Source organism: Malaclemys terrapin, chromosome 16 (genome assembly GCF_027887155.1).
Source record: "Malaclemys terrapin pileata isolate rMalTer1 chromosome 16, rMalTer1.hap1, whole genome shotgun sequence".
Taxonomy (NCBI): Eukaryota; Metazoa; Chordata; order Testudines; family Emydidae; genus Malaclemys; species Malaclemys terrapin.
This window is the reverse complement of record NC_071520.1, coordinates 732,535-754,238: the sequence shown is the minus strand read 5'-3', so window position 1 is coordinate 754,238 and position 21,704 is coordinate 732,535. Positions and strand designations below refer to the sequence as shown.

The following is a 21,704-nucleotide window of genomic DNA, read 5'->3' as shown; positions in this document are numbered from 1 at the left end:
TGTGAAAGTTGACTTTACTAAAATACAGTAAAAATCACAGTCATTTACAGGCCCCAGCTCCTGTGCGGAGGGGAGCTCAGGGGGAGGGCCAGCTTTTCCCAGGAGACCCCACAACCTGCCTGCACTGGCTGCAAGGGACGGTGCGGATCCCCAGCCTGCAAAGCAAGCAGCAAAGGGACCTTCCCTCTCAGAGCAGCACCTGCCGCAAGCTCCAAGGTGCCCAGCCTGCTGGAGGAGCCCCAGCTCAGGGCCTGGGCCAGCTCACCCTGGGTCCCGTTTTTACCTGTACCCAGAGCCCCAAGATGTTCGCCTGCACCAGGCACAGTCTCCCCTCCCCTGACCTAGGGAGAGCTGCTGACACTTAACAGGCCATTCGGCTTCTCTGGGGACCTTTGGCTGCATCCATGATCTGCTGCAGCCACGAGGATTCTTCCCTTTCCTCATCTGCCTACCCGGAGGCTCTGCCAGGAGAGACCAGGTGGGGGATATCCACTGCCCCCTCCCACCCATGACCTGTTGGCATTGGAGCGGGTGAAGCAGACAAAGAACGATCCCGCAGCCTCGCCTTGGATGGGGTCCTGGAGGATGGGGGAAGAGGCTGGTTTTGTTTTTAAATAGAGGGAATAAGTGGTAATGGGGGTGTCCCCAGAGCATTGACAGAGCTGAAGGTCACAGCCGGCCAGATGATGGTGGCTTCTGTTCAGTTTGGCCTATCCTGGAGAAGGCCTGAGGTACAGCCTAGAAAGCAGGTCTCCCGGGCCAAGGGGCAGCTCCAATCCTGGAGGGAGGGCAGAGCCCGACAGCCCCGTCACTCCCGTCGCACCTTCTTGGTTTTCTTCTCGGATTTTGTGGCAGCATCATGAGCTTTCCTCTTCTCGGCGAGTCTGGTCGCCTGCGGAGGGAGAAGCCGCCCAGATTAACCCCTGTACACGGTTGACAGTTCTTCCCCCTGCCTGTTACAGTCATGCTAGAGCCAGACTCTAACCCCCTCCAACACTGGTGGTGATCATACCCCGATCTCAGCCTCCGGGCCAGACCCACCCACTCCTAGCTCTGGGCCTGCTGCTGGATCAGGCCAGTTAGTTAAGTCATTCACTAGCGCTAGCTTTCTCTCCCCCCCCCCCCCCCGGGGGTGGTGGTGGTGGTGGGGGGAATGCTGACTCATGGTATACATCACTGCTATGGACACAGGCCCCCTGGGACACCCCAGGACCACGTCAGGGACCTAACCTCGCTGACTCCCAGGCCAGAGCTCTGCACCAGGCTTAGACTTCCACCCACCCTGGCAGGCAGCGAAAACTGTGGGGCGTTGGAGGGAGGAGGAGGGACTCAGATGCTCTGGGGGGTGGAGAGGGCAGAAGTGCCTCCAGTAGCAAAAGGCTCAGTCTTGCTCCCATTTATTCAATGTCAGCAAGCCCCAGGTGAAAGCCCCAAGGGCCAAGAGGTGAGGTATGGGGTGGGTGTACATTACAGACCAAGCGGGCCAGGGGAGGTGTTGTAGAAAAAGCCCCCCTCCCCAAGACGTTTACACCACATTTTCATCACTGCTGAACCCAGGCCCAAGTCTCTGAATGCACAATCCTCCCTCAGTGGCTTCTCCTGTTCTGTATACACCATAGAGAGGCAGCATTGCCTATTAGACTGAGCATAGGGCTGGAAGTCAGCAACGCTGTTCAAATCACCGTGGAGGCGCCAACCCTCCCTGGGACACTGAGCAAGTCACTGGCTCTGTGCCTCAGTTTTCCCATTTGTTAAGCAGCACTCCCCACTCCCCCAGTGCTGTGTCATCTCCATCCAGTTAGAACTCACTGCAGCCTGGCTCGGTTAGGGTAACCCACCTCTCTTCACCAGTGTGCACTTTGTGGTGGGAGCAGGCTGAGTGTTAAGGCCTATAGTCCTGCTCTAGTGACCGGGGGGTTCATCCCCATGCTGGGGAGGGAGTTCCAGCCACAATACCTCTCGGACTTTGCGCTTCTTCCCAAACATGATTTTCTGGTAGAGGTACTTCTCCCTCTTCTTCATCATCATGATGGCGAGACGCTTCTCCTCGCTCTGCTCCTCCTGGGCTGCTCGCTGCTTGTCCTCCAGCCGCACCGTGCCCACCGACACCTTCGCTGGCAGTTTCTGGGGAGGGCAAAAGAGAGCCAGTTACCTCAGAAGCCCCTGCTGCACCCACTGCAAGGGACTCCACCCCCAACCCTGCAGACAGCACTGCCCATTCCCCAGCAGGGTGGCCCTATCCTGAGGGGACCCCACTGCCGAGCCTGGAGCAGCTGGGGTAGCGTGAGCTAGAACTGCATGCAGGTAAGGCGGAGTGCTGAGCTAGCACCCCACTAACGAGGTGCCATTAACGTAATGTGCTGTTACAGACTAGGGACCGAATGGCTAGGTAGCAGTTCTGCAGAAAAGGACCTAGGGGTTACAGTGGATGAGAAGCTGGATATGAGTCAACAGTGTGCTCTTGTTGCCAAGAAGGCTAACGGCATTTTGGGCTGTATACGTAGGGGCATTGCCAGCAGATCGAGGGACGTGATCATTCCCCTCTATTCGACATTGGTGAGGCCTCATCTGGAGTACTGTGTCCAGTTTTGGGCCCCACACTACAAGAAGGATGTGGAAAAATTGAAAAGAGTCCAGTGGAGGGCAACAAAACTGATTAGGGGGCTGCAGCACATGACTTATGAGGAGAGGCTGAGGGAACTGGGATTGTTCAGTCTGCAGAAGAGAAGAATGAGGGGGGATTTGATAGCTGCTTTCAACTACCTGAAAGGGGATTCCAAAGAGGATGGATCTAGACTATTCTCAGTGGTACCAGATGACAGAACAAGGAGTAATGGTCTCAAGTTGCAGTTGGGGAGGTTTAGGTTGGATATTAGGAAAAACTATTTCACTAGGAGGGTGGTGAAGTATTGGAATGGGTTACCTAGGGAGGTGGTGGAATCTCCATCCTTAGAGGTTTTTAAGGCCCAGCTTGACAAAGCCCTGGCTGAGATGATTTAGTTGGGGTTGGTCCTGCTTTGAGCAGGGGGTTGGACTAGATACCTCCTGAGGTCCCTTCCAACCCTGATATTCTAGGATTCTATGAATGGCAGAGAATGCACCAAGGTCCCTCCTGGATGTGCTCAGAGCTACCTCCCACAGGAATTAAGGCAAAGACCATCATGGGAAAGAGGGCATGTGCCCAGCACCACCAGCAGCAGGAACTTTAGCTGTGCTCCCTCAGCACTGCACTAACAGGTTTTTGCAATTCGTTTCCTTACTTTTTCTAAAAAAAGTAGAGAAGAAAGCATGGCACTGTCTGGCTTGGGGGAACTTTCAAGGTTCCTCAGACAATGTACACACGTCCCTAGAACACATTTGTCCAAAAACACGAGGGATTGAACCAGGGACCTCCAGAGTCAAAAGCATGAGCAGCTACTGCTTGAGCCAATGTTCCCTAGCTGGGGCTGTGCAGACTCCTGTCCTCTGTGGACTGGCACAGAGGGGGACCTGTCCCCTCCAACCTCCCATGAGTACACACAGCGTCTTGACTACGCACTTGCGCGTGTAGCAATGGTTTTTGCTGTGCATAATCACTATGCAGATTTCAGTGGGGCTGGAGAAGAGTGGTCTGGATTTAAGGACAGGTGCTAGCCCTGGATAAAGACTGGCCAGACCAGGCCCAGACCCCAGCCCGTTCTGCAGGAGCCCCATCAAAGATTAAGGAGTGAATTTATTTAACAAAAACAAAAAAAATCAACCTCAAGCTCCAAGTCCTTTGCCCAGCCCCTGCTCTCTCAGAAAGGGACATCACCTGCAGAGACTGAGTCAAAGGGGAGTGTTCTGCACAGCTGAGCAGGGGGCTCAGAACGGAAACCATATGGCAACCTGCCTCCAGCAGGTGCTACCCAGTGGAGGCTGAGACGGGAGGCATGGAGTGTGACCAGAGCTGCACCACAATGGGGATGTCCCCTTCAGGGCACGCTGGCTCCATAGCTATGCACGGTACCTTTCCCTGGGATCGCTGCTCTTCCAGCTTCTTCAGTTTCCCTTCATCTTCCTTTTCAGAGTGCTCTTCTCCTTCTGAGCCTTCATCATCATCATCTTCATCACTGTCATCCTCCTCTCCGCTCTCTTCTGCTAGAGAAGGCAAGAGAGCAGAGGTACCATTCAGGATTCTGACCCTAAACAGAGCAGGATGGGCTGGCAGACAGCCCGGGTGCATGTTTCCCAGGTCTGTGCTCCTAAAGGACCAGTTGGTAAACTGGGACGGGGAGGCAAAAGGAGGGAGGGACCGACACCCGGGGGGAGGTGAAGGATGCCCAAGGTGGGAAAACTGGCCGGATCCTAGGGACTTGGCCTCCCCATTACCTGGGTTCTCGCCCCTCTGCAGGGCCAGCAGCTTCAGCTTCTCAGGCGGGATGTAGTCCCCATCCTTCTCTGAAACGAAGGGCGAGAGGTGCGGGGGCAGCAGCACGCCAGGGAAATAATCAGCCACTGGGAGGCACATCTTGGCATTGACTGAGTCGAACACCCACTGCGGCTGGAGGTAATACCTAGGAGGGTGGGGAGAGGGCTGGAGTCAGCGAGAGGAGTGGAGGAGAGGGAAGAGCCAAGCGGAGGTGGATGTGAGTGGGTGACACCCCCCCAGCAGGGTCCCTAGAACATGGAGCAAGCCACTTGCACACCAAAAGGGGACTGGGGCAGACACCTCACAGGGGCCTGGTTCAAAGTGCACTGAAGTCAGCAGATAGACGCCCAGGGGTGGCAGGACAGAAACACTGAGGACAAAGAGCTGGGCTGGATGGCTCCAGAGCAGGACAGTCAGTTGGTCTCTCCTGCCACTTGTGCAGAGGATCAGATCTCACCCAGGCAAAGGCACAGAGCTCACCTGCCTATCACCTGTTTCTCCAGGCTGGACCGGTCGACAATCTGGTGGGTGATGGTTGGGTCCCTCACATCGTAGGTGGCACCGATGCACACGGACTTATCCCAAGAGACATTGCCTCCAAAACACCTGCCCAATGAGTAACACCCGTGAATCAGGCTGGGCAGGGAAGGCCCAGCATGAGCTGAGGAGCAGGGAACAGCGTCCCATGCGGGACACAGAGGGGCCTCACCGTTTGCAGTGGAAACTTGCAGGGACACGGTGAGGCTAAGACTGGATAAGCCTGGATTGCCAAGAGGAGCAGAAATGCAGATCCCCGCCCTCAGCCTTGTCAAGGGGCCCACAGCACCTTCTCACAGCCACAGCCGGGCTTCAAGGCTGCTCCGGGGACCCCGTTCACCCCAGCCTCGCTGGTTAGCTTTCACGGGCAGGGTTCCCTGGAGCAACACACCTGGGTTAATCCTACTCTCATGGCTAGAGGGTCTCCAGATGGCTCACGGGCTTCCTCCATCACTAATATTGCCCTTGCTCCCCACTTACTCCTGGACTTGGCACCCACCCAGTTCAGTCCCCTGGGGAGTCTGGTCTGCATCCTCCTGCCCCGGCTCGCCCTGAGGGAGGAAGAGTGCGATCGGCACGTACCGGATGATGAAGGCTATGGGCTCCCGAGGCACCTCTCTGTTCAGGAAGAACCGCAGCCCCTCAAACAGCTTCTTCTGCTTCTCTACTGCCTCCTGCTCCTTCTTCCTCGCCTCCTCCTGCTCCGCACTCTCCTGGCCAGAGCAAGGTGCTGTGAGAAGCTCCTCTGCCATGCCCTCCCTTCCCCACATGCCAACCCTAGACAAGGAAAGGGACAGCCGGGAGCCCCCTCCCTCATGGCTGTCCCTGCCCTGCCAGCCTCCTTCGAGGTGTGGGGGGACTTGGAGCAGTGATAAATTCAACCTGCTGAGCTCTTACCCCGTCCACAGGGAACTCATCCACCTGCACTTCGTCCTCTGGGTTCGGCGCTACCACTCGGGCTAGGCTGGCACTCAGAGCCGACAGCTTCTGCAGTGGGAAAGACCAGCAACACGTCTCACACAGCTCCTCGTATGGGGGAGGCTGCTCGGAAAGGTAGTTAAGATCTCAGGGCAGGACCCAGGCTGTAGGTCCTATGGGGGTCCTCTTTCTTATCCCACCTCCAGCTGCAGCCAATACCCAAGGGCTCAAAGGAAGCCCCATAATGCACCTGGTCCATTGCATGGCACCAGGGAATGGCTCCCCTCTAGCCCTTGCGTCAGAGATCAAGGTCCCTTTTACTTGCATGGCTACAAACAATACCGAGTGCATCAGGGAGAGGGGCCCAGCTCCCCAGCCAGGGCAGCCAAGAATGGCAGGGTCTGTGCCCCACCCCCAGGCCAGCTGGGGAGTGTCCAGCTATGCAGGAGCCCCCAGGGAGGGGCAGGGTCCATGATTGGGTGATATGTGGCTCAGGGCCCATTAAACAGCTCCAGGGTGTCATATAGGGTCCACATGCCAGGCAGGGCCTCTCACCTCCATGTAGCTCTCCGAGTCCATGGCATACGCCTGCCCCTCCTCCGGCTTCCGCTCTGCCTCAGCCTGGCCTTCAATCTACAGAGAGGAGAAGGCATGGCCAGAGTCTGGCATGATCCTGCTGCTCCCTTCCCCAGCCCCACAGGCAGTCACCACCCTTCCAGCAGGATCCGACCCTGCTGTGCTCGCCCACAGCACTCCCGCCCCACCAGTAGCATCACCCAACATTAAGCACCGGGGCAAGGGAAGAGCCTGAATCACACTGCGGTCCCCCAGCCCTGATGCAACAGTCACCTCTCCCCTTGGTACCAAGGGCCTGGGCTCGTAAGCCCTGGCGGTGCCCCCTGTCCCTCACCTTGGGGGGGTAGTGCAGGTTGAGGGACTGGTAGAGGCGGAAGTTCACAAAGCCCAGCAGTGTGGTGTAGAACTCCGTGAAAGTTGCCATGACCCTGTAGTCCACGTCCGTCGGGTGCTGGAAGAGACAGTGGGAGGTCAACCAGGGGCATCAAGAGTATGGGGGGGGAGGGAGGGAGGGAGGAGCAGTGATAACCAGCACCTCCCCCTCCCCACACACAGGGGTCCAGGCATGGTCCATTCTTGCCCAACCAGCTTGGGGTGGGGGAAGGAGAGTTAAGCTCTCTAAAGGGGAGGCCGCAGGACACCTGGGTTCTCTTTGCAGGTCTGCCATTGACTCACTGCACGATCTTGGGCTGGGAAAGTCTCTGCCTTTCTGTGTCCCTCAGCAGTGGCACTGGAACACTTTTTACAGTAGGGGTGCTGAAAGCTAGTGGTCCCCAATTACCTTGCTCCCCCCCCATCCCTGTCTGCACCCCCCAGAGCTGGGGCCAAGAGTGGCTCTGGGAAAGGAGGATGTGGACAGTGGTAAGGGGGGCCTGGCTAGGACCATAGCTGGGGGCGGGAGCAGAGCCCCAGGCACGGGTCCTGCAGCCGGGATCAGGCTCATAGCCAGGTGCGGAGCCGATGGCAGATGGGACCCCGCACGCAGGGCTGGGAGCAGAGCCAATACTCAGCACCGGGGCCAGGAGCAGAGCCCTTGGACTGGCAACCAGGGCCAGCAGCCAGGCTGGGGCCAGGAGTGGAGCTGGGTGGCGCTCCCTCCCCACCCCTCTGGGGGCTGACCCAGGCCTAACCTACACACCCCCAAAATGTTCCTCAGCACCCCCTAGGGAGGCACGCAGCACAGATTGGGAGACCTCTGTCATAAAGCAACTTCTCACAGTGAAACCTGGGGGTGCTGCAGCACCCCGCAACCCTAGTTCCCATGCCTAGGTCTCTCCAATTAATACCACTGTACCCACCCCGCCCCACACACACAAGCCTTAGAGTGGTCTGCCTGGCAAGTGCTCAGCCCCAAGAGCCGGAGCACAGAGTTGAACTGGGCTGTCTCCCCCACCACCCCTCCGCCTGGGGCTGCTCCCGCTGCAGTGAGCCAGGGAGAGCTCAATCTCCAGGCAACGGCAGGAAGAAACTCACTGACTCTGCATTAGAGACTCATCCCCCTCACCCAGCGTTCACAGGAGCTGCCTCCATGCCCCAGGCCAGCCATTTCCAGGCTGCTCATTAAGCGCTCTCAGCAGGCACTGCAGGGAGGTAACAACCTTGGGAAAAGGTCCTTGAAGGCTGATGAGAGGGAGCCTGCAGAGTACCCCTCCACCCAGTCCCCTAGCAGGGCAGGGTGTGATGCGTTAGCATCAGAGTAGGACCCTACATGGCACTGCCTGCATGTCACCCACACGCTGCCCTGGGAACCCCAGGGCAGCCAAAGAACAAGGGAACCCACACAAGAGAGACCTGCAACTGCAGCCACAAGAGGACGAGAGGTTGGTCTTAAAACACACGACTAACAGGTAGGACTCCAGTTCAATGACCTGTGGAGACCCTCCAGGGGATCACCAAGAGAAAGTGAAAGGCACAGGAGGAGTGGATTGGGCAGGTTCAGCTGGAGATGGCTGTACAGCATCTCCAGGACTGTCTGCTGCTCAGACTGGAGGGGTCTGGGAGAGCTCAGGAGGCCCCAGAGGGACTTAAAGATCAGCAAAGGCCATTGATTTCCAGTCAACTGGAGGAGTACAATACAGATCCCCAGCCAGTAAATGAATAACCCAGCAGAGACATAGCTGGAGGGGGGAAAAGAGACACCTTCCTGGGGCAGTGGGAACTAGAAATTGAGGTTGATCGGACATGTCAGAAGGGGAAAGAGAGCAGGATCTTCAAAGAGATACTCTAGCTCAGGAAGAAGTTCTGAGCCTGATGCAGGAATCGTGGCGTGAAGTTCTCCGGCCTGTGTCATACAGCAGGTCAGACTACATGATCATAGTGATCCTTTTTGACTTTCACTCTATGAATCTATAACTAGAGCAAAACCAGAGGAATGACCTAGGGGCCAGCGTTCTACCTTGGTCTTGGGAAGACCCAAGTTCGATTCCTGCTCTGCAACAAACATCCTGTGACTTAAGGCAAGTCACTTAGTCTCTGTGCCTCCACTGCCCACCTGTACAATGGGGATGAGAGCCCTCTCGGCAGCGCTGTGGGACTCAGATGCCATGGTAACAGGGGGCCAGATAAGTATGGAGAGAGAGAGCCAGTGGCAAAGTGAAATGCTGACGAGCAGGGCACAGCAGGGACCATTCAGCCTTAACTCTGCCCCCTCGTGCACGTGCATCATGTTGTCACGGACTTTTGATCACCCCGTTGTCACTGCAGGATCCTGCTCTGTTTGCTGCCCATTGCACCCTCATATCACATCTACCCTGCGCAGCAAAGGACAGTCCTGTTCGTAGCATGTCATAGCCTTCATATAAAGGAAATTTTCCAGAAGATGACATTTGCAGTCTAACAGCCTGGCTCCCATCCTGAAGCCCAGACACTAGCATCCCCATCCCCAGCTGCTCTCCAAGTCCCAGCTCCAACACGACTGAACTGGAAACAAATCCCAGCTTGTGCGTCAAGATGATCACAACAGACTCCCCCCGCCTTCACTGGCAGGGGGCACTCAGAGAGCAGCAAAGGATCCCCCACACTGCCCTGAGACAGCTCTGACCTCTACAGAGCAGTGCAGTCTGCCTGGCCTGTGTGGATACAATTAGCAGCTAATGAGGGACCCTGGCCCCAGGACAAGGGCTGACACCCCACACCCGCTTCCCAATGCTCTGATGGGACCAGCTGTGAGTCTCCACCAACCAGAGCTGTCTGGGAGCTGGTGAGCTCGCTAGGGAAGGCTCCGTTCCTCCTTCCATCCCACTCACCACCCAGCCCCAGTTAATCTTTAATTACTTCGCTGAACTTTAATAAAGTTAATTATTTTCAGCCCAAGAGGAGAACAATGAACCAGCACCAGGGCTGCTGACTAGCGCATGCAAGGTGGTGACTCTGACCCAGAGGCAGGGGTGCCCCAGAGGGGCAGGGGAGAGGCTGTTTCAGACGGTTCCCTGGGCATCAGGCCCCAGGATATCCTGGCCTCTGTACGCCATGCTGCAATGCAGGCCCTGGGGGGCAGCTCAACTACAGCAGCTTCAAGGAGCCATCCTGCCCACTCCTGGGACACCCCCCTATACTGATGGAGGGATACTAGAGTCCCCCCCCCCCATCTCATTCACAGGCCTTAGGGAAATTGGGAGATGGACAGAGACACAGGAGCAGAGCGGACGGTACTCACATCGTGGGCAAAGGCATATGGAGCAATCCAGGTGATGGGCTGCCCCAGCACCTCGGCCTGGTAATAGATCCCTTTGATGGACAGGAACACCTGGCGGGAGAGCAAAGGGAGAGGAGCTAGAGAAGGAGCGGGGGGAAAGAGGGGGCACGGCCACTGGCAGGAAAGGAGACAGCCTAGCTAGCACACTGTGAATCCCACACGCATTCAGGCCCACACCACCCTCCAGCAGCGTAAGCAAGGCTCTCAGATCTGTACTAGGCAGGAGACTGACATCAGTTAACCCCTCGCTATCCAGGGAGTGAATTTTTCCAGAGCACAAGCTGACAACAGCATAGTGTTGCCCTGCTGCAGAAGGCCTCTCATCCACTTCTCCAAGGGAACTCTCAGGGCAAGCATTAGTTGGTGACTAGATGCTCTGGAACCAAAGACATCTCTTAGCCCAACTGCCCAGCCAGCCACAAAAGGGCGCCTTTTGCCGATGTCTTCACCGTGCTACCCAGGTGGGCGAAGGGCCTGTGCTAGCAGGGTACTCTCACCTTGCGCAGGGAGCGGGAGGCGATGACATAGTTGAGGAACTCCACAGTGAGCCGGCGGCACAACTGGATGGTCTGCACATGGCACTTGCCAGTGCGCGGGAAGGTGGCAAAGAGGAAGCACATGGACAGCGCGTCATCCAGGTCCCGCAGGGCATCGATGAAGGTTGGGTACCTGCAGCCGCCACAGGAGAGAATCCCGGTGAGAATAGGAGGGGGCTCCGAATAGCATCCTCCTCCCACACAGCTAACAAGGCGGCACTCGCACCCAGCCCAGGAGTGGCCAAAAACTGGGGCCTTCCAACAGTTGCTGGGTGGCCCCTGTGAGCCAAGTTTGGGGCCATCTCAGACCAGTTCTAGAGAGCAGGCTTCTTCATCCCTGAGCGCCTTACTACCACAGCTGGCACCAGATGCCAACAAAGCCATGTGATCTGCAGAGACATTGCACCCCCTAGTGGGGGGGGTCAGAGTCCAGACCCACTCTGGTGCCGTTCAGGCAGTAGTGAACAACAAGCCCCCCCCCAGGCACACCTACACTTGTGGCAAAGAGGAAACACACAGTAGGGAGAAATGAGATGGAGACAGCCTGGGAAGCTCACTAGTGCAACAACAAATCATGTTCCCTCTGCCTGACTTGTATAAACACTTGCGGCTCCCTGGCTTGTATGCTGTGTGTGTTTGCATTGTGTACAATGGACGTTTCACCAACCCATGCCACAGGCATTAGCTTGCGAACACTCACTCGGGTCTGTTTATGGTACCACCACATCTACTATGGACTCCAGTGCCCAGCTGGTCTGCACTGCTACCAGTGTTACTGTGACTGTCCATATCCTGATATCTTTACAATCAACAGCAGGAGAGAGAGAGTCTCAAAGGTATTTAGGCACCTAGGGCAGTTTTCAAAAGTAGGCACCTTGGTGCATCGTTTGGTGCCAATGACCTTTGAAAATCTGCCCAGTAGCGCTATCAGACAACATGGTGCTTTACACACACAGAACAAGCCCTGCAACAAAGCTCTTACTAAGAGAGATGGGAGGCCGCATGGGCTTGGACTAGGCCACTGATCTAGGAGTCATGAGACCTAAGTTCTACTCCTGGCTCTGCCGTGCATCTTCCATTCTCTGGTTATTTCCCTTCCCAGCCACTGTCTTGTCTATGTAGATGGTCAGCTCTCCATCTCTTACTAGGTGTTTGTACAGCACCTAGCACAATGGGGTCCTGACCTCAGCTGAGGCCTCCAAGCACCACCAGAACACAGATCAGCTCTGCTGATAACGGCAGGTTGGTGGGTGCGTCCTTCATGTTTCACTGCAGTCACTATGTGACCGGGCAGATCATCTGCACGGTTCACACTCCTCTAGGAGTGGCTCTGAGCATCATCTTTGAAATCACCACTCAGGGAGAGAAGGGGAGCCCATGACATCCTGCTAGGTATCACACAGCCCCCTGGGCCCTGGAACTTGTACTAAGGCTGCACAGGCTCAACCCTGCTTTGCCCCATTGTCTCTGCAACTCATAAGCAACAGTTTATGAACGTTTTAAAGGCAATGATGCAACTCACAGGAACAGCAAACTACCCCACTGTGTAGAAAAGATAGGAAATATGGCAAGAGACCACCCTGGCTTAACCAGGAGATCTTCAATGATCTAAAACTCAAAAAAAAAAAAGAGTCCTACAAAAAGTGGAAACTCAGTCAAATTACAAAGGATGAATATAAACAAATAATACAAGTATGTAGGGACAAAATTAGAAAAGCCAAGCCACAAAATGAGATCAAACTAGCTAGGGACATAAAAGGAAACAAGAAAACATTCTACAAATAAATTAGAAGCAAGAGGAAGACCAAGGACAGAGTAGGCCCGTTACTCAATGAGGGGGAAAGACGATAACAGAAAATGTGGAAATGGCAGAGGTGCTTAATGACTTCTTTGTTTCGATTTTCACCAAGAAGGTTGGTGGCGATTGGACGTCTAACATAGTGAATGCCAGTGAAAATGAGGTAGGATCAGAGTCTAAAATAGGGAAAGAACAAATCAAAAATTACTTAGACAAGTTACATGTCTTCACATCACCAGGGCCTGATGAAATGCATCCTAGAATATTCAAGGAGCTGACTGAGAAGATATCTGAGTCATTAGCAATTATCTTTGAAGTCATGGAAGATGGGAAACATTTCAGAAGACTGGAAAAGGGCAAATATAGTGCCCACCTATAAAAAGGGAAATAAGGACAACCCAGTGGAATTACAAACCAGCCAGCTTAACTTCTGTACCCAGAAAGATAATGGAGCAAATAATGAAGCAATCAATTTGCAAACACCTAGAAGATAATAAGGTGGCAATTAATAGTCAACATGGATTTGTCAAGAACAAATCGTGTCAAACCACCCTGATAGCTTTCTTTGACAGGGTAACAAGCCTTGTGGATGGGGGGGAAGCGGTAGATGTGGTATATCTTGACTTTAGTAAGACTTTTGATACTGTCTCGCATCATGTTCTCATAAACAAACTAGGGAAATACAACCTAGATGGAGCTACTACAAGGTGGGTGCATAACTGGTTGGAAAATCGTTCCCAGAGAATAGTTATCAGTGGTTCACAATCATGCTGGAAGGGCATAATGAGTGGGGTCCTGCAGGAATCAGTTTTGGGTCCGGTTCTGATCAATATCTTCATCAATGATTTAGATAATGGCATAGAGAGTACACTGATAAAGTTTGCGGACGATACCAAGCTGCAAGTGCTTTGGAGGATAGGATTAAAATTCAAAATGATCTGGACAAACTGGAGAAATGGTCTGAAGTAAATAGGATGAAATTCAATAAGGACAAATGCACAGTATTTCACTTAGGAAGGAACAATCAGTTGCACACATACAAAATGGGAAATGACTGCCTAGGAAGGAGTACTGCGGAAAGGGATCTGCAGGTCATAGTGGATCACAAATACGAGTCAACAGTGTAATGCTGTTGCAAAAAAGAGTGAAAAAACTGGGTTTGTTTAGTCTGGAGAAGAGAAGACTAACAGGGGACATGATAACAGTTTTCAAGTACATAAAAGTTGTTACAAGGAGGAGAGAAAAATTGTTCTTTTAACCTCTGCAGCTAGGACAAGAAGCAATTGGCCTAAATTGCAGGAAGGGAGATTTAGGTTGGACATTAGGAAAAACTTCTTAACTGTCAGGATGGTTAAGCACTGGAATAAATTGCCTAGGGAGGTTATGGAATCTCCATCATTGGGGGTTGGACAAACACCGATCAGGGATAGTCTAGATAATACTTAGTCCTGCCTTGAGTGCAGGGGACTGGACTAGATGACCTCTCAAGGTCCCTTCCAGTTCTATGATTCTATCTTGGAACAAGTCAGTTACATGAGCTGCAGTCTTGGGATTGGATGCTTGAAAGAGGCTGCCTGAGGTCAAGTCCAAGCAGTGTCCCAGGTACAAGCCCTACTGCTGGGTGGGGGGTGACAGTCCCTGGTCCAGCTGCTTGCTTAGATGGATTCTCACTAATCAGAATAAGCCTTCTGAGTTCCAGACAGCCTACATGGTTACCTTATCTGCTATACAGCAACAGGGCTGCTTCACACCGTGCTATCGGTGTCCCAGCCCTGGCAGCCTCCACCTCACCTCTCCTTGAGGATGTGGTCAAGCTTGTAGCTGGGCTTGTTATCTTTCAGCCGCTCCACGGTATTCCACTCGCTTTTCCCGTACGCTTTCCGGAGTTTTCGGACAAATACCTGCAGCAGAGACAGAGAGGCTAGAGGGTTGATACAAGAGAATGTGATCATGTGACCACTTCCTGCACCTACCACACTTCAGGTCAAGGCATGCAGCACATTCCCATCACTGCCAAAGGCTCCCTTACAGCACAGTGTACGCAGATTAACAGACCCAACAGGAAACAGGCCTCAAAACCTGCCTTCTCACAGCACACCACCGCGTCACACAGTGGCAGAGAGGACTAAGGGGACTTGTCTAAGGTCACCCAGAAAGTCAGGAGCAGAGCAGGGGAAAAGAACCCAGGAGTCCTGGCTCCCAGTCCACTACTCTCTTCACTGGATCATGCTGCTCTGCCCTTCAGCTCGTAGTCACAAACCAGGCACCTCCACCCACTCAGAGTCAAAGCCCATTAGTGCTCTCTAGTGTTGATTTAAGTGCCCCACCGCTAGGGCTGCATCTCTTCACGCGGACCTAAAATCCTAAGCAAAGGTCCTGTGGCATGTTAACAAGCACAGCTGGATCTACAGCAACACACCATCTGCACCGGCAATGACTATTCCCAGATCAGCAGCTTCCCACTCTACCAGGCCACCAGCCGAAGAAGTCACACACAGCAGCTGATGCCTGCCTCCTTTGGTTTCCAAAGCCCAGATCGCCCATGACAAGAGCAGCCCCAAGAGCCATGGCATGTTAGGAACATGCACCACCGAATGGGAGGTGGACAGCAGCCCATGCAAGGGAGGTCAGGAGCTCCAGAGCCTGTATGTAGAGTGGTGGTAGAGGAATGTCTCTTTCAAATAGAACAGAGCTAATATAGCTTGCAGGGCTCAGCTGGCCCTGGGCCTCCCAGCCTACCTTATACTCCCGGAACTTGTTGACGATGGGCTCATGAAGGAGGAACTTGATGTCTTTGAGGAGGTAAAAGGTCCGGGCAGCAGTGGACCCTTTGTTCACCTTTTTCTTGTGTTTGGGCTCATGGGGGTAGATCCCCTTCAGGATACAGAGACGCCTATAATACAGACACAGAGGAGATCAGAAACCATATAAAGACACTGGGTGGCTCAAGGCATTGGTAACGGGATGCAGAGCCTTTCACCTCCAAGCCACTGTAGGCCAGGCGCTGCAGAAGTTTATCAGGTGAAAGCTGTTTGGAGGGCTTTGTTAATTGAATGCCACCAAACTTTATTAATAGAGAGTTAAGGTGGCCTAGTGAGGCCTCGTGCCCTTCCACAAGGTGGACAGTGGGCGGTAAAGAAACCTCTGAAAACCAGGAAATACTCAAGCCCACCCCCTGCATGGGTCTAATGTTTGATTTGGAAAGTAGTTTGGGACATTCCCTGCGACAGACTTTGCAGGATCTGTGCTAAGTCGCCATACACAGCATTGCAGCATACAGAGCAGTAGTACAGTTTGGAACATGCTACTCAAGGCTACACTCCAAACAATGGAAAGCAGCACTGGGCCCAGCAGTCATTCTCTCATAACTGTTTATAGCAGGATCTGTAAAGTACTGCCTAAGTCATCGTGTGCAGTCTTTCAGAATAAAGATTCAAGCCCCTTCTAAGACAGCTGTGCTACTCAAGGCACTTTCCCAAGAATATAACACACCTGTATCACAGGCTGAAGCTATGTCTACACTAGAGATCTTACAGTGGCACAGCCACAGACATGGACCACCCATAGAAACGTAAACATCTATGAGCAGATTGCATCGGAGATGCAGGAGAAAGGGTACAACAGGGACCAGCAGCAGTGCCAAGTGAAAGCAAAGGAACCGTGTCAGGCATACCAGAAGGCCAAAAAGGCCAACAATCAATCTGATGCCAAACCGCAGACCTGAAGAGCTTCATTCTATACTTGACAGAGATACCAACACCCCACAAACCACAGTGGATAACTCCATGGCGCCCGAGTCACAGGACCTTGGCATGAGCAGCCAAGACGAAGAGGAGGTGAAGGAGGACGAGACATGCGGCTGGAGAAGAGGGAGGGTCCAGCTATGCCACAAGCCAAGACCTGTTTGAGACTCCACCGCAGTCCAGTCAGTCGAGCTTAATGCAAGGGAAGGATCCTCAGGTAGGTGTGTAAATATATTTCCCATTACAGAGATGGCACCTTCACAGCGGATACAGCTACCGACTTTTTGTTAAATTACTCGTACTAGGAAGATAGCAGTACAATGAAGAGAGGTAGTGTCATCTGCTTTTCATTTCCCTATAGCAGGTGTTCTCAGACTTCATTGCACCACAACCCTCTTCTGACAACAAAAATTACTGCATGACCCGAGGAGGGGGAACCGAAGCCCAAGCTCCGCCGCCCCAGTTTGAGAACTGCTGCCCTGTAGCATTAGGAAAGGGGGAGGAGAGGCATGTGGAGCTGTTTATTGATGTCCCTTTAATCCTCCTGAGAGATCTCAATAAAACTTTCATGGAGAGACTCTGCAATTCTCTTCCAATGGTTTTTTGAATCTTAACTTTCGCTTTCTGCTGGGACTATACTGACAATGGCACGTCTGTGTGCTGTATCTGTAGCTGCTGCCATTGCAGCCTTGAGGGATTTACCCTCCACACGCGGAGGAGAAAGATGACAACTCAGGATGACATGTTCAGCGAGATCCAACAAGCCAGTGCAGCTATCAGACTGTGAGCACAGGGCCTGGAGGGTGAATATTGCAGACCGCCTGGAGAAGGAAAAAGCAGAGAGGAGAAAGGCCCGGGAGGCCCAGCAGGAAAAGGAGAGAGAGATTCACCAGGACATAATGGGGCTTCTGCAGCAGCAAACACAAATGCTGCAGATTCTGTGGTTCAACTACCACAGGCTCGTCTCCCTTTGCAGTCCATGGAGAATTCCATTACAAAACCTCCTATAGCCCCACCCCCTCATCATTGCAGGTAGCCCCATCCCTGCTACTCCACATTAAGGACAGCGACAGCTTCACATATACAGCAGCTGCGGTTCTCACACATCAGTGTGTGCAACTAAAATGTCCTTTCCTCTTATTACGTTCTGTTCCTTTAATATAATAAGTTTTTATTGTATTTGCTTTTAAATCACAGACTTTTTTTGCACTGATATTGTTACTGAATAAAGTTATATTATTTGGAAAACTAATTCATCTTTATTCGTTCACAGCATATGCTGCAGAATGCCTAGCAGTTCTGAAAGCACCCACTTGTTACTGTACACAGTGGGACACAACCCATAAGATCAGTGACACACAAATGTACACCATGCACCGCAAAATTAATAGGTGCATTGCCAATGTTATATTCATTGATGTACATCGAGCACCACACAGTTCCTAACAGGCCCCAAAATAGCAGGGCCAGGGAGAGCACAGTACACCACAACACATTACTGTGGCTCACTGTTAAAGTGCTACTCCTGGGGGAATTTGGCACCAAAAAAATTGAAAAGCTGCAAATTTTATTTGTCAAAATACCACAAGATAATCACATCAGTTTCAATTATTTTGGTAAGTATGTCTGTAACAATACAGACAACAAAAAGATTCAGGAACTGTTTTTTGACAAATAGATTTCTTACTAGGCAGATTAATAGAGAACTTGGAGTAATAATTCCTTTAAACTACAATACAGAACCATATTTCCCGCACCCCTCTGAAGCAGTGCAAAGGCTTGAGGGAGTCAGGGGTAACAGAGAAGCTAAGGGAGAGGGAAGTAATTGCTGGGAAGGGACCTGGGTGTGAATGTGGAGGGTTGTTGGGTTTGGGTGGGAGCTCTCTGTCCTGGCGTCACAGCAGCCCCTGGTGGGCAAAAAGTGTAAGTGCAGCACATCTCCATCAGAATGTATTTTCTGCAGAGGAAAAAAAAAATTCTGCACGGCCCATAAATTCTGCACATGCACAATGGTGCAGAATTCCCCCAGGAGTAAAGTGCACTTTCAAATTCTCCGAGCCATATCATGCAGGACATGGCAGGCAGCTACCACCATTGGGAATTTCCCCCACCCCCCCCCACACACAGATTTAATCTTGTGAGTAAACACCAATGTCCCTTCAATCAATCAAAAAGCACATTCAACTGTCATTCTGCACCTGCTGAGCCAGTAGTTGAATCTCCCCTTGATGCTGTTGAGGTAGTCAGTGGCCACTTCATAAGCCAGGGAAGTAAAGGGTAGGCTGGGTCACCTAGGATCACTATTGGCATTTTAACATCACCAATTGCAATCCACCAGTCAGGAAAGAAAGTCCCCGCTTGTGACTTTATGAACAGTCCTGTGTTCTTAAACCTGTAAGTGTCATGCCCCTTCCCTGAACCAGCCTACACTGATGTCAGTGAAGTGTCCCCAGTGATCCACAGTGCTTGCACAACCATAGAAAAGTAGTCCTTTCTGTTAATGTACTCTGTGGCAAGGTGGTCTAATGCCAAAACAGATGGCATGCATATATCCCTATGGCTCCACCGCAGGTCAGGAACTCCATTGCTGCAAAGCCATCCACTATGTCCTGCACATTGCCAAGAGTCACAGTCCTAAGTAGTAGGGGCCCTGCACACTTGCATGACAATAGCCCCACAGTGGATTTTCCAACTGCAAAATAATTAAAACTGGTACAAAAAGCACCAGGCAAAAAAGGGCCCTAAACAACAACACCCCCCCCAAAAAAACCCAAATTTAAAAACCTTCCCAAAAGCTAAAGCAATTCAAAAATTACAGCAAATTCCCCAAACAACTTGGGCCCAGGGCAAAAACTCCCATCCACCCCTCCCCCTCCTCTTCTTACGTGACACCCAGGCCTAGCCAGTTTTAGGTAATGCATATGTAAGTATAAAAGTGGGTTAGGGCTTGGGGCTCTAATGCTTTCTTTCTTCCCCTAAGTAACATAAAAGCGTTCCCAGCACTCTGCTGTATTTTATTATTATATTAGTAAAGCTTTAAAAAACTTAAACCCTTGGTGTGCTTCGTCATCTCCTCTCTAAAAAAAAAAAAAATCCTATGGCCCAGCCTAATCAACCGTAGCCCAAGCAAATTCATAACAAAAATCTGTCAAACTGACACAAGGAGATAAGTATACAACTGAAGTGTCTTTATGCCAACATAACTTGCATTGACCAAAGCTTGTAGTATAGACATGGCCTTGTGTACACTTCTACACGCTTCCCAATGCAACACATGGGGATTTGAATCTCTTTGGTGCATCACTTGGGCTTGGCCACCTGAAGTTACAAGTTTTACCATTAATAACTTTCCAATATTGCTTCCCCCACAGAGAATGGGTACCATGTACTAGCTGAGATAAGATTCTGAGCAGCTGAGTTCAATTTCAGGAGGATCTAAAGTTTGAGCCCCAGGTATGTGCAAAAAAGAGTAGAAGAACAGTGATTTTGTAAACAGTTCACTAAGGGCTTGTCTACGCTGGCAACATTAAAGCGCTACCATGGCTTGTGTAGTTGCGGCAACCACCTCCACGAGGGGCGTAGCTCCCAGTGCTGGTGCGCTGTCTATACTAGCACGTAACAGCACTGTAAAGTGCCAGTGTGGACAAGCCCTAAGAACAGATACTCACATCTCTTTATATGCTTACTAGCAACCTTAACACAGGCAAAAGACTGAATTGGCTGAGAGGAGCAACCTATATATACATAAACAAACAGAACCCCCTCTCGCCTCTAGAAGAGAAACCCTGCAGGGCAGGACTATCCCAGATTGGCAAAGGAGGCTGGACAGCTCTTGCACTGTATGTCACGTTACACATGAACAGAACAAGTCAATATCCAAGGCTGACAATTCAGCATCTTTCAGCATCACTAACCTCACTCGGAAACACTAAGCCATTCCTTACCTGAAGTCTGCAAGGCTCAGCTGTAGTTTCTTCCGGGCCTTGTTTCTAGTGATGTAGTTTGTGGCGGATCCCCTCTCGTACTTTGTAAAAAACAAGGACAAAGATTCATTAGCAGCACACGGGACAGAAGTGTCCTTGAATTGGGATCACTGAGCACAAAGAAAACAGGGGGGAGGGATAGCTCAGTGGTTTGAGCATTGGCCTGCTAAACCCAGGGTTGTGAGTTCAATCCTTGAGGGGGCCACTTGGGAATCTGGGGCAAAATCAGTACTTGGTCCTGCTAGTGAAGGCAGGGGGCTGGACTTGATGACCTTTCAAGGTCCCTTCCAGTTCTAGGAGATGGGATATCTCCATTATTATTTTTTTTTTTTTTTTTTTTTTTTTTTTTTTTTATGACTGATTCAGGGACCATGAGCTGAGTAACTCAGCATAGGTATTAAGTAGTCTAATCCACACAGGATCGGAGATACAGAAAAAGATGCTCACCTCCGAATTGGAAATTCTCTAGAGAACAGATCTCTAGGATCTCAGGAATCTATTGATGGCAATAATATTCTATGGATTATTCCTATGTGCGGGACATGCAGGAGGAACCCACAGCAGCTGAGACAAGAGAGGGATTTACACGACGTGCCCTGACACCCAGCTGAGAGCGATCTGTGGGCACCTTAAGAATGGGCAAGCAGATGCCACGAAAAGCACTAATGCAATGGGGGGTGGAGGAGTGACACTTCCGATGGCTACCGGGTGCCAGCACGTGCCCTGCGCTTCGCTCCTGCCTGCACAGAAAGGGGCGCACCAGGGCAGGCCCGCCCGGAGACCGGGGCCGAGGCGCTGCTGGCACGTTCGGGAGACGACCGAGTCCAGCCCAGGGCCCCCGCGGGGACACCAGGCTCCGCTCGTTCCCTGCGCAGCAGCTTTCGAAGGTAGCACCGGAGAGAAGCGAGCTTGGGAGCCACTTTCCAGCGCCGGGAACGAGCCCGCGACGCGCCCCAGGCAGCGGGGAGGGGCGAGTTTGAGCAGCAGCCCCGCGTGGCCCGCGCCGGTACCTTCTTCTTCTCCAGGCCGCCCATTGCTCCGGCTCAGCAGCGGCCGCGCTCCCGCCCGCCCGCTCTTCTGGGTCTGCAGGCGGCTGCTCCCAGCTTCCCCACGTGGAGCGCAACGCACGGCTCGCCGCGCCGCGCCCCGCCGAGGACCCCACGGCTGGGGCTGCCCGATCGCTGCCTGCGCGGACGGCACCATCCGAGCGGCACTGAGCCAGGCCTCCCGCCTCTCTCCGGGGGGAACCTGCAGCGCTGCCGGCCCGGGGTGGGGGGAGCCTCAGGAAGGCAGAGAGGGGCGCCACGCGGCCCCTCAGGCATGACTCGGCCAGACCCTGGGATCGCAGGGCATGCTGGGATAGGGTTCCAGAGATTGCGCAGAACGTGCTGGGACGGGGCCAGGGTTTGCGCGGGGCATGCTGGGAATGGGAAGGGACATTGAAATGAGTTGGTGCGGTGCAGTGGGCAGATGCCCAGTGGGTCTGTTCAGCGCTTTGCCACCCAGCACAATAACCTGCGATGTTTCGC

At 52.7% G+C, this 21,704-nt stretch overlaps 1 protein-coding gene across 2 annotated transcripts; it reads right to left on the bottom strand.

Annotated features, from left to right (window-relative positions):
- PES1 (pescadillo ribosomal biogenesis factor 1) lies at positions 1-21,306 on the bottom strand. Of its 2 annotated transcripts, none has more exons than XM_054006466.1 (15): positions 21,186-21,306; positions 20,137-20,216; positions 15,189-15,342; positions 14,241-14,350; positions 10,613-10,784; positions 10,077-10,166; positions 6,756-6,872; positions 6,401-6,478; positions 5,825-5,914; positions 5,510-5,640; positions 4,871-4,996; positions 4,351-4,535; positions 3,989-4,116; positions 1,957-2,124; positions 1-892 (listed from the first exon to the last, which is right to left on the bottom strand). In XM_054006466.1, the coding sequence occupies exons 1-15, from the start codon at positions 21,207-21,209 to the stop codon at positions 809-811; spliced, it is 1,737 nt and encodes a 578-aa protein (XP_053862441.1). In that variant the 5' UTR covers positions 21,210-21,306; the 3' UTR covers positions 1-808. The 2 variants fall into 2 exon arrangements, with proteins under 2 accessions (XP_053862441.1, XP_053862440.1); XM_054006465.1 differs by having other exon boundaries at positions 3,989-4,119; positions 21,186-21,304.
- Positions 21,307-21,704: the final 398 nt, after the last annotated feature.